Here is a 13584-nt window from a genome sequence, read left to right as displayed (position 1 = left end):
TTAGTTTTATCCATCAAAAGGAGAGAAAAATATTTCAAAATGAGTATTTTCTGTAGATCTCTTAAACAATCAGATTTTAAAGTTTTATAATTCTGATTTCTCATTTCACTTTAGGAATAGTAAATACCTTGTCTGGTGTTTTATACTTTTTAAGGTAGTAATAAATTAATCAATTTTGGGGGGCCTCAATAACCAGACCCTAATTTATAGCAATTTCAAATCTTAGAACCAAAAAATTTACCTTGATAAAATGTCACTTACTTCATGATATACAGATGGTTTGGATAAAGATGGAATCGTAAAACTCAGTACTTTGCTATGTCCCTGTTTGTCAACTATTTCCTATAAAAGTGGAAAAAAATCTTAAAATATTTATTTCTTATACAAAAGTTTAAAAACTAATTATAAGCTGTTAGTCTTAAAAAAAAGACCTGAAATGAAAGCAATTTTAAGGCCAACTAAAATCATAAACTATGATAATCAGTTATCAAATATTTATAAACACCAGGAGTTAACCTTCATAACATAGGATAGCTGAAATAGAGATGCGTAATGTCTTAATAATCACTGGTTATCCTTATGTAAAAAGTTACATTTTCTAAATCAATTAACATAGTTATGAAATATGTCAAGAAAAGGCCCTTAAATTTCTTTTCCTTTTTAAAAAGTAGAAACCCTAAATATCTAGAATGAAAACTATCTGTTAAATCAATGGTATGTAAATCCAGAAACAGTCCAGATTTTATGAAATTATTAGAGGTACATATTAGACTAGATCTCTTCTCCTAAGCTTTCTGTGAAGGCCACTAAAAGACAATTTATAAACAATAAATTTTAAAATTTAAAAAATTTAAAATTCAACATTGATATTTTTAGATCTATCTATAAAAGAACTGAAATGGTCTGATTTTCAGCCTTCAATCAATCCAAAAAGGTACAGTCACATAATTAATTATATGTATGCCTGTATGCCCTTCAACCTCCATAAGGTTATTTTTAGGAGAATGAGCTATGCATCATTTGATGTATGAAAAACAAATATTAGCTTGACTACAATGAAAAGTAGTTAATATTATGTATTCACTTTTGCTGAAAAGGTTATATATTTGCTTTTGACAAACATTTGTTAAATACAAACAAATTACATTAAATACAAACCAAATTGTAAACCCCTAGAAGAAGAGCTTCAATACATCCACTGCTATGCACATTTCTGCTGGCTGAGACAGCAAGGTAGCACCAAATCAATTCTGGAAGAAACTGCAGTGTAAATCGAAGCAACTGCTCTTCTCCACTGCGATAGAATTCAAAGAGCTGGTGACAGACAGGTTCTAGCAACTGGAAAAAAGATGAAGTGTTAATTCAAGGATTAGACTGTATTTGAATGACAATGACACAGGAAATAAAAATGGCTTTCCCTGATTGGTAATTACTGAAATATATAAATGTTTTCATTTTTTTGAAAGCAAAACTATTCACTGCTAAGTTATTTAGCAAACTTTTGAAGGTTTACTTCTAGTGGAAGGCCAAACAGTTCAAAATAAATGCATTTGGAAGCACCTGTAAACTTTAAAATAATCTATAACTCTAAAGTGGTATTGTTATTCATACCAGCTTTTTAACTTATTAAAATAGTTAGGTTGTAAGAAGTTTCTTCCCTATTAATCCTAATTTATTTTTCTGATAAAACATGCCAGTATATACATGATTACATACAGGGTTGGAGAATTTGAAATGGGAATCATCATATTACCCTCCTGAGCTTATAATTAGGCAGCACGCCACAGCAATGTGTGTGGAATAGCTGAATAATTACAGCACCCTAGATCTAGATCTCTATTGGAATCATGATTCATTGTCCCTGGATAATCTAAACATTGCTATCATTTTATCTGAAACACAATCTGGAGTTATCTATAACTTTTTCCTCTCCCACCACATGCCAGCATTACCCAGTTAATAGAGGTAACTATATCATAGACACTTTTTTAAAAACAGAAAGTTAACATAAGATACTCTTATATGTAAGGATTACTTTAAAGCATATACAATGATCACACACAAGTCATAAATATATGAAGAGATTCACGGGGTACTGATTTTTCAGAAATTTTTCAGGCTGTTTTATTTTCATATAGTTGAATGAACTAGAGTTCATTCACTTCACTAACTTAGGCAATAGATTTAAGTTAATTTACTAAACAAAATCTCTACTTCCAGTAATTGTAATGAACAGAAACTAAGATATGGTGGATGTTCTGATTTCAAATATGCTAAATATGTAAAATATACTGGGTATAATTAAAGTCAGTATTATATATACAAGGTATAGTGGAAATTACACTGCAATAAACATTGTCTAATTAATTTTTCCTATAGAAAAATTATCTAACTACTGACAGTTAAGGCATATTTTTTTCATTCCCAAAATGGTTGTCAGAGGGCATGGCAAGGGTAACAGGAAACTGGACAGCTAGAGGCAAAGTAACCCCATTCACAGATAACAAGAGATGTTTTTAAAGTAGGAATTTGAAATAACTAGGTTGGGGGTAGTAGGAAAAAAGAAAAACTGGCAGGGAAATGTTTGGCTTTCAGAGTAGAGTCTTTAAAATTTCTTTGAGGACCAATGTCAGCAATCTTGTATTGTTGTATAACAGCCCTCATCCTTAAATACCTGGGAAATCTTTGGTTAAAGCAATTTATGTAACCAAACAAAATTTGCAAAATTATGAAATCTTATGTTGAAAATTGATTCAATAGTCTGCATGAAACATAATCAACTTTAATCAAAACACCCTCAAAATATCTTACAGCCAATTTAAAATTGAAAATTAAAAGAGTTTTTGCTTTATGAAAGCAGGACCAAATGAAGACAGCTTCAAAGGGGTGGAGAAAACATTGTTAAAATGAGGTTAGATGAAATTATGCATGTCAAACCAAGAGAGAGATATACCAATATCTGTGCAGTGTTTTACAACTTGCAAAGTACTTTCAAAGGACTTGAACCTGTTCAATTCCCACACCACTGTAGGGTTGAATATCATTATCCATACTTTCTACACAAGGAAATCGAGACAAAGGCTATCTACCATGGCCAAAATTATGCAGCTCACAAATGTTAGAACTGGAGCTAACATTTTTTGACTCCTTTACAAACATACCTGAAAAATATCAGAAAAGCATAGACAAATACATAAGATGAGAAATACAGCCAGTATTTGACATATCTAACTTGAATATATTTGAGACAAGCAATAGAGCATTAGAACATGCTGTGTTAACTAGTGTTTGGTTTGACTTTTTGTATGTATTTTCTCATGGACGTATTATATTTGGTGGGTACATTTTACAGTATTATTAAGAGAGAATTGTATCTCGAGTATATTTTCAGGTATTAAATGGGCTTTTTGTGGGTCTAAGAAGAACCTAGTCATCATGTACCTTTTTCCCATTCTAAAATACATTCTGGATTCTAAAGCAAGTAGGTTATAAATAAACTTTTGTAAATCCATTTGTAAGTAAGAAGTCTGTATCCTAAGAGAGATTTCTAATGGTAATAGAAATGTGACATTAAAATGCCTTTGAATGATTAAAGCAGGGATAGAAGTTGAAAAAGAGTTTAGTTTGCATAAATTTACAAGAAAATCTTGCAAATTAATTTTTTTACTTTGAACTATTACTCAGGAGCATAGGTAGGAAAAAGATACAGAAAAGTTGGAAGGACACCACTGTTCAGGTGTCAGTACCCCCTGAATGATCTCTCCTTAGTTTGGGCTCCCTGTGCCTAGAGCACCAAAGAGATTTTATATGGCTCTTTCACAAAACAGTTGGTTTCATAACACAGTTGAGCTCTGCTAGCCTCTAATCATATGGCTGTCTTAAAGTTATAGTCAGTTAAAAGGACTAGTCAAGCAAACTGCATTGTACCCATAAACTGTCTATAATTTCTTGAACATACCACACATTTCCTATCACAGGGTCTTTGCGTTTACTATTTCATCTCCTGGAAAACTCTTGCCCCTAATTTTATGTTTCCCCCCTTGTTCATTCAGAGCTGATTCAACCAATACCTCCAGAATCTCAACATGTACTCTCCCTACTCCACTTTATTTTTCTTCATAGTTTTATCACTAACTAACACTGTATTGTTTATTTAGGTATTTGCTTAATGTCTACCTCACCTACCAGAATACAAGTTCTAATCCAAAAGATCAAGAATTTAGTCTATTTTGATCTTGATGAAATCCCAATAGTTCATTTTTGCCCTTGCTTCCCTTGCCTTTTGCGTTGTTCCTAGGAAGATGTTGCTGCGGTTGAGGTCAAAGAGGTTGCTGCCTGTGTTCTCCTCAAGGATTTTGATGGATTCCTTTCGCACATTGAGGTCCTTCATCCATTTTGAGTCTATTTTTGTGTGTGGTGTAAGGAAATGGTCCAATTTCATTTTTCTGCACGTGGCTGTCCAATTTTCCCAGCACCATTTATTGAAGAGGCTGTCTTTTTGCCATTGGACATTCTTTCCTGCTTTGTCGAAGATTAGTTGACCATAGAGTTGAGGGTCTATTTCTCGGCTCTCTATTCTGTTCCATTGATCTATGTGTCTGTTTTTGTGCCAGTACCATGCTGTCTTGATGACGACAGCTTTGTAATAGAGCTTGAAATCCGGAATTGTGATGCCACCAACGTTGGCTTTCTTTTTCAATATCCCTTTGGCTATTCGAGGTCTTTTCTGGTTCCATATAAATTTTAGCATTATTTGTTCCATTTCTTTGAAAAAGATGGATGGTACTTTGATAGGAATTGCATTAAATGTGTAGATTGCTTTAGGTACCATAGACATTTTCACAATATTTATTCTTCCAATCCAGGAGCATGGAACATTTTTCCATTTCTTTGTGTCTTCCTCAATTTCTTTCATGAGTACTTTATAGTTTTCTGAGTATAGATTCTGTGTCTCTTTGGTTAGGTTTATTCCTAGGTATCTTATGGTTTTGGGTGCAATTGTAAATGGGATTGACTCCTTAATTTCTCTTTCTTCTGTCTTGCTGTTGGTGTAGAGAAATGCAACTGATTTCTGTGCATTGATTTTATATCCTGACACTTTACTGAATTCCTGTATAAGTTCTAGCAGTTTTGGAGTGGAGTCTTTTGGGTTTTCCACATATAGTATCATATCATCTGCGAAGAGTGATAATTTGACTTCTTCTTTGCCGATTTGGATGCCTTTAATTTCCTTTTGTTGTCTGATTGCTGAGGCTAGGACCTCTAGTACTATGTTGAATAGCAGTGGTGATAATGGACATCCCTGCCGTGTTCCTGACCTTAGCGGAAAAGCTTTCAGTTTTTCTCCATTGAGAATGATATTTGCGGTGGGTTTTTCATAGATGGCTTTGATGATATTGAGGTATGTGCCCTCTATCCCTACACTTTGAAGAGTTTTGATCAGGAAGGGATGCTGTACTTTGTCAAATGCTTTTTCAGCATCTATTGAGAGTATCATATGGTTCTTGTTCTTTCTTTTATTGATGTGTTGTATCACAGCAAAGGAAACAGTTAACAAAATCAAAAGACAACTGACAGAATGGGAGAAGATATTTGCAAATGACATATCAGATAAAGGACTAGTGTCCAGAATCTATAAAGAACTTAGCAAACTCAACACCCAAAGAACAAATAATCCAATCAAGAAATGGGCAGAGGACATGAACAGACATTTCTGCAAAGAAGACATCCAGATGGCCAACAGACACATGAAAAAGTGCTCCATATCACTCGGCATCAGGGAAATACAAATCAAAACCACAATGAGATATCACCTCACACCAGTCAGAATGGCTAAAATCAACAAGTCAGGAAATGACAGATGCTGGCGAGGATGCGGAGAAAGGGGAACCCTCCTACACTGTTGGTGGGAATGCAAGCTGGTGCAGCCACTCTGGAAAACAGCATGGAGGTTCCTCAAAATGTTGAAAATAGAACTGCCCTATGACCCAGCAATTGCACTATTGGGTATTTACCCTAAGGATACAAACGTAGTGATCCAAAGGGGCACATGCACCCGAATGTTTATAGCAGCAATGTCCACAATAGCCAAACTATGGAAAGAACCTAGATGTCCATCAACAGATGAATGGATCAAGAAGATGTGGTATAGGGACGCCTGGGTGGCTCAGTTGGTTGAGCAGCTGCCTTCAGCTCGGGTCATGATCCCAGCATCCTGGGATCGAGTCCCACATCGGGCTCCTTGCTCCGCAGGGAGCCTGCTTCTCCCTCTGACTCTGCCTTCCACTCTGTCTGCCTGTGCTCGCTCTCGCTCACTCTCTCTCTGACAAATAAATAAATAAAATCTTTTAAAAAAAAAAAAAAAAAGAAGATGTGGTATATATACACAATAGAATACTATGCAGCCATCAAAAGAAATGAAATCTTGCCATTTGCGACAACATGGATGGAACTAGAGCGTATCATGCTTAGCGAAATAAGTCAAGCAGAGAAAGACAACTATCATATGATCTCCCTGATATGAGGAAGTGGTGATGCAACATGGGGGCTTAAGTGGGTAGGAGAAGAATAAATGAAACAAGATGGGATTGGGAGGGAGACAAACCATAAGTGACTTTTAATCTCACAAAACAAACTGAGGGTTGCTGGGGGGGAGGGGGTTTGGGAGAAGGGGGTGGGATTATGGACATTGGGGAGGGTATGTGCTTTGGTGAGTGCTGTGAAGTGTGTAAACCTGGTGATTCACAGACCTGTACCCCTGGGGATAGAGTATTATGCCTCCATCAGAAAGGATGAATACCCAACTTTTGTAGCAACATGGACGGGACTGGAAGAGATTATGCTGAGTGAAATAAGTCAAGCAGAGAGAGTCAATTATCATATGGTTTCACTTATTTGTGGAGCATAACAAATAGCATGGAGGACATGGGGACTTAGAGTGGAGAAGGGAGTTGGGGGAAATTGGAAGGGGAGGTGAACCATGAGAGACTATGGACTCTGAAAAACAATCTGAGGGTTTTGAAGGGACGGGGGGTGGGAGGTTGGGGTACCAGGTGGTGGGTATTATAGAGGGCACGGATTGCATGGAGCACGGGGTGTGGTGCAAAAATAATGAATACTGTTATGCTGGAAATAAAAAAAAAAAAAAAAAAGAATTTAGTCTATTTTGTTCACTGCTACATTTCTAAGGGATTTCTGGCATATTATATGGGTTCAATAAATACTTACTAAATGAAATAAACTGAATAATGAAAAAGTACTCTTAATAAAATCCAAATAACAAATTTGCCAAACTTCAAATAACACCCAAACCATTACCCAAATTTCAAAAATGCCAAAAGACAATGGATGATATCAACATTTTAAGACTATCTCCAAATTAAAATACAAAATAAAGAGGAAAAGGTGGGTTATGATATTGAAGTAAAATATACTGTTATACTTTAGAAACACTTCTAAGTATATTTTTAAAGATTGAGTTGTGTTTTAAGAATACAGAATACACATTATCTTTACCACATGAATCAAGATAAAAACATACAACAAACTTAACATGTAAAACCTCCTAAACTAGCACTTCTAAAAGTGTGGTCCATGGACCAAAGACTATCCACAAATGTTACCAGTGCCCAGCAATGTAAATACAGAAATTGGAAGCATTTAGAAACTTGCAGCAACTTGATATTACAACATTCAAGTAGGTGATCAGCAGACTTACTGAACAGGATATAGTATAGATCAGTTAGGGGTTATCAAATTTGTGTGGTACTTCATATATGATGTGAGTTACATGCTCATCATGTACATTATGTACACATATTGGTCTGTAACAGACTGCAATTTTTTAAAAGGCTTCTTAAAAGTTCTTCACCACAAACACTTTGAGAAATACTGGTCTGAACCATGAGAGCTGTAATCACTCTGAACAAAAGAAATGCTATGAACCAAACTAGTCTATCAGAAATTTACCTTATAAACTATATCCAAAGTAGGCTGGTTAAAACACCATTCATCACAGAATAATTTTTAAGACTTTCAAAATACTAAACAGTAAATTAGAAACAAGATTTAACTTGTTTTTAAAAATAAAGCGCATATCTATACCTATTCTTTTTGGTGAAATAATTCTCAAACATGGAAAACTTTAAAATACCTTCTACCCAAATACTTTAAAATCTAACACCCTTCAAGAAAACAAGCTTCCTACACATACGATAGAAATTGGAAAGCTTTGGGGAGAAGGAAGGGAGAGGCAAAATATGATAGCTTTATTCAGTAATTCCAGGTAAAGTTTGGGGCTTGTCAATTTCATCCCCAATCTTTTCTTCAGCCTGCAAAAGTCATGATGTACTTTATAGCATAATCAGAAGCTGGGTTTTTCCAGAATCCTTTCCAAAGCTTTGAGAAGCTTTGAGAGCTTCATCCAAAAGGCACATAGATCTACACAGGACCGGACTAAGGGTATAAGTTATTTTACCAATGAATGATAACATTAGTGGTGTTAGAGCTGCCATGTGATCTACCAAACTAAGGTACCAAAAAACCCAAAAAACAAAAAAGCAAAAAAACCAACCAACCAAACAAACAAAAACTACCTACCTCATATCCCTCCCCTCTACTCCACTTCTTTCCATTCTCAACAGCTCCCTCCCAGGCTATTGTCCCAGCATCTGCTGCTTTCAGTTTTCTATTCTCCAATCTATCCTCCACATAGCCAACTTCCTGAAACAATAATCTGACCAACTCATGCCTTCAGTGCAAAAAAAGTCTAAACTGCTTATGAAGGAATTCAAGACTCACCATGGTTACAGCCTAAACTAATCCTTCCAGCTTCAGTACCAGTCTTACTCTCTTGTTATCTATTGCATTATCCTATTCGCTTTTTTTCTAAGTACCATGCCATTTATTTTCCACAGTATTTCCAACCCTTTTCTATTTCTACTGTGAATGATGGGGTTTGTAAGCACCAGAATCTGGAGTATCGATCATTTTATCACCTTCAAACTATATTTTCTTTCTAAAAAAAAGAAAAGAAGATGGGGGTAAGAGAAAAGAAGGACAGAGAAACACCAGCTGGGCCAAACTGCTTGCCATTCCTTAAATATTTTTGCATTTTCTCAGGCCTCCATACACTAACCCAACAGTTTGGAATGTCCTCTCACCTTGCATACCTGGAATTGTGCATATCCATCTAGGCATTGCCTTGAATGTATGTATTTACTTATTTTCTCTCCCTTTCTTCTTTCAGGATAAAGACCATGCGTTACTTATCTTTGACTTTCTATTGCCTAGCATTGAAGCTGGCTCATAATGAGCAAACAAATATTTGTTGAATCAATCAATACATATAATGGCCCTGACTTTCTAGGCTACTTCTAACAAGATGGATAGATAAACAGACACACAAAAAGATAAAGGAAGAGAAGGAACATGTTCAGAGATGGATTTAGAATATGGTAATAATTCTATTTCTTGGCCTAGAAGATGGTACAGTGAAGTTCATTTTATTATAGTTCTTTTTTGTTTACTCTACTATTTTTTTAAATCTATTTTTTATTTTCAGCATAACAGTATTCATTATTTTTGCACCACACCCAGTGCTCCATGCAATCCGTGCCCTCTATAACACCTACCACCTGGTACCCCGACCGCCCACCCCCCGCCCCTTCAAAACCCTCAGATTGTTTTTCAGAGTCCATAGTCTCTCATGGTTCACCTCCCCTTCCAGTTTCCCCCAACTCCCTTCTCCTCTCTATCTCCCCATGTCCTCCATGCTATTCGTTATGCTCCACAAATAAGTGAAACCATACTACTCTACTATTTTTTGAACATATAGTATTCTACTCTTAACCCCCCCACCACCCCATTTCTCAAATGTAATCAGATAAACAATCCATAATATATACCAAAGTTCTTTAAACATAAACTTTTTCTTACTCTTTTATATATGTGTTATATTTCACAATAAAAAATTAAAAATCAACCAACTGAATCCTACTAGCACAATAAACTGTAAGAGTACTTACCTCACTTTGTGGCTCCTGGATAACTTTATACAGAGATGAAACTAAAGAACTCTTGTCTTTCAAATTTGTGGCATAATTTGATAAAGATGTTTCTGGAAGTGTCTAAACAAATTTTAAGAAAAAAAGATTTTATTTTTATGAAATATCCAGAATAAGGAAACTCATAAAAAGAAAGTAGATTAATTGTTGCCAGAGCCTGAGGGGGAGGAGGAATTGTGGGTGACTAATAGGCATAGAGTTTTTTTTTTTGGTGTGATGGAATTAGATGCTGGTGTTATTTGCACAACATTGTAACTATACCAAAAACCACTATATTTTCCCTCTGAAACAATGGATTTTATGTCATGTGAATTATACCTCAACAAAAATATATTTAATTTTCTTATCATGAACAGGGATATAAATTAACATTAACATTTCATCTTTGATCACAGTCTCAGGTTAGAAGTAGGATACAAAACATGTGTAAAGCCAGAGATACATTTTTGGTAGCATTATAGAAGTTACAAATCTCACTAGTGTATTGATCCTATTTCTTAATAAACATGTTGTATAAGGATTGAATAATGTTTCAAACCTTAAGGCCACAGACCATCTATCAAAGTAACTCCTGAGTTACATATAGTGACTATTAAGTTGGGAATTGGGGGCAAATTTGTAGACTTCTCAGAATTGGAGAAAAAAATAGCCACACTATGGGGCACCTGGGTGGCTCAGTGGGTTAGGTCGCACTGCTTTCAGCTCAGGTCATGATCTCAGGGTCCTGGGATCGAGCCCCGCATCGGGCTCTCTGCTCAGCAGGGAGCCTGCTTCCTTCTCTCTCTCTCTGCCTGCTTGTAATCTCTCTCTCTCTGTCAAATAAATAAATAAAAATCTTAAAAAAAAAAATAGCCACACTACCAGCAAACTAATTTTCCTAATGCCATTTAAAATATGGACAACTAATTACAGCTTGCCGGTACCATTCATTCAGAAAAGACACCACGACCAGAAAGGAATGGGAAGAGATAAAACTCCAGTCAGATAGTTTTGGGTATAAGGAGTAGGGAAATCTGAAAACAAAACAAAACAAACAAAACAAAACACTTCATCATAACAAATGACAAAAACCTACCTTTCTAGAGTATATCCCTTCCTTAATATCTGTCTCCAAGTCATTTTTTCTCATGCAAATTACTTCAATCAATCAACAAATATTAACCCTGCAGTAGATATAATGTCTCAAGATATTGCTAAGAGTCATTCCAAGATACACACTATTTCTTACATGTCCCATCTCCTAGTATTTTGTAATTTAAAACAGTTATAGTTAATGTATATAGGTGTACGTGTGTATAAACAGACATAGAAAATTCAACAGCATAAATGTTTATACTAAGGATATATGATTCATTCTTATTTTACCATGAGCTCCTTAAAGGCAAGAACTATTTTATAATATCTCCATCTATGGCACTCAGAATAAGCCCTCATACTCAAACCTTTGCTGAAGGGATTCAATAGAGATGAGCAAAATGAGAAACAAACACTGCCACTGTTTACACTTCAGTAGATTCTTTAAAAATAGGTCACATTTCATTTTAAGATATATAATTGAATAGATTCTTTTTTTAAGTCAATAAGATATTTTGTTTACCAGAATGGTAAGTAAATGTGAACTATCTGGAAACCTTCCACCATTCTCCAGAGTAAAAAAAAAGTTTCGCTGCAACTGCTTACATAAAGAGGAGATTAGAGCATTCTTCAATATTTCAAAAGCATGTAACAAAAGATCTCCAGGCAACATTTCATTTCCGTTATTTGATCAAGAGTAACCTAATACTAGGGGAATTTATATAAAAGGGAATAACGGCCAAATAAACAACAGATTTTTAACTCCCTAAATGGAAATGAACCTGAGTTATATATATGAAATATATGTGTGTGTGTGTATATATGTGTGTGTGTCTAAATATAAAATTTAAAACTTAGTGAACTGAAATAGAAAGATTATTATAATATTACATATACTATCTAGGCTAAAACTGTAACATTCATTAAAAATGTGAATTACAGGGGTGCCTGGATGGCTAAGTTGGTTAAGCATCTGCCTTCAGCTCAGGTAATGATCCCAGGGTCCTGAGATGGAGCCCCATGCTGGGCTCCCTGATCAGCGGGAAGCCTCCTTCAATCTTTCCTCTCACTATCTGTCACTATTTCCGTCTGTCTCTCTCTCACACATAAATAAATAAAATCTTTTTAAAAATGTGAATTACAATTTTCAGTTTATGTACCAATCAACCCTCATGAGGTAAAATATTTTCTGTGAAACAGCTGAAGGCAAAAGAATAGCTCTTCTCTGACAAACCCCAGAAAATACCCTAGGCCTAGGACACTATGCTGCTAAATATGAGGAAGGGGCTTTTAAAAATTAGTGCACAATTCTGTCATTATTTCATTCTGTAAATGTTGAAAAGCCATTATTGTCTAAAGAAGAAGAAAATATAATTGCTGCGTTTATGAACAGTGCTTTGAAAAACTTAAGATCTGACAGGGCCCAATGGATTTAAATACTATTACAGCAAACCTTTATATTTTCTTGCACTGTACTAGTTCAAAGGTACTGGCCTTCTAAAAGATTATTTATTTATTTATTTGACAGACAAAGATCACAAGTAGGCAGAGAGGCAGGCAGAGACGAGGAGGAAGCAGGCTCCCCACTGAACAGAGAGCCTGATGTGGGGTCAATCCCAGGACCCTGGGATCATGACCTGAGCCAAAAGCAGAAGCTTTAACCCACTGAGCCACCCAGGCACCCTGTACTGGTCTTCTTAAATACCACCTAAGCTTGCTCAGTTTTCAGAAGGCAGAACTGGAGACAAAAAATAAATAAATAAAATAAAGTAATGGGAAATTAGTCTTGGCAAAATTTGAAGAAGACAGATGCTTCATACTAAAGTATCATTTAGCAGATGGTTTTTTTAAACTGTAAGGAGGTGATATGGGTTGGGTGGAAGAGAATTAATGAAGACAGACGACGGAGAGCCAATAAATAAAACAACTCGATTCAACATTATACATAGATTAGATTTTAAGATTCAGTGATTACCAGAAAATTGAAAAAATTAGGAGTCTAGAAATCTGCTAGATAAATCTACACATAACATTAAGTAAAACACAATACAATCTGAAAGATAATACTTTACAAATACATCTTTAAAAAGATAGACTCTGAGGGGAGCCTGGGTGGCCCAGTTGGTTGAGCAGCCAGCTCTTAGTTTCAGGTCATGTCATGATCTCAGGGTTCTAGGATTAAGTCCCTCTTTCAGCCCTGCACTCTAGTGAAGTTGGCTTGAGAGGTTCTCTCTCTCCCTCTTCCTCTCTCCACCACTCCCCCCATTCATGCATGTGGGTATACTCTCTCTCTCTCTCTCAAACGAATAAATAAATAAAATCTAGGGGCACTTGGGTGAGTTGAGCAACCAACTCTTGGTTTTCGACTCCGGTCATGATCTCAGGGTCCTACAGTCTAGCTCTCAAGGGCTCCCTGTTCAGCCAGATTCTGCTTCTCTCTTTTCCC

At 35.7% G+C, this 13584-nt stretch overlaps 1 protein-coding gene across 7 annotated transcripts in view; it reads right to left on the bottom strand.

Annotated features, from left to right (window-relative positions):
* Positions 1-13584, bottom strand: part of FAM126A (family with sequence similarity 126 member A) — a 131531-nt gene that overhangs the window by 65410 nt on the left and 52537 nt on the right. For all 7 annotated transcript variants that reach the window (XR_004276721.1, XM_032304237.1, XM_032304235.1 and 4 more), the window contains exons 3-5: positions 10026-10127; positions 1159-1338; positions 262-342 (exon numbers count right to left, since the gene is read on the bottom strand). Coding sequence is in view for 6 of the 7 variants with exons in the window: in XM_032304237.1 (XP_032160128.1) it covers positions 262-342; positions 1159-1338; positions 10026-10127 (363 nt within the window). In the remaining variant the exon portion in view is untranslated. The remainder of the gene's footprint in view (positions 1-261; positions 343-1158; positions 1339-10025; positions 10128-13584) is intronic.

This window comes from Mustela erminea, chromosome 11 (assembly GCF_009829155.1).
Source record: "Mustela erminea isolate mMusErm1 chromosome 11, mMusErm1.Pri, whole genome shotgun sequence".
In the NCBI taxonomy this organism is placed as follows: domain Eukaryota; kingdom Metazoa; phylum Chordata; class Mammalia; order Carnivora; family Mustelidae; genus Mustela; species Mustela erminea.
This window is presented reverse-complemented; position numbering and strand designations above follow the sequence as displayed.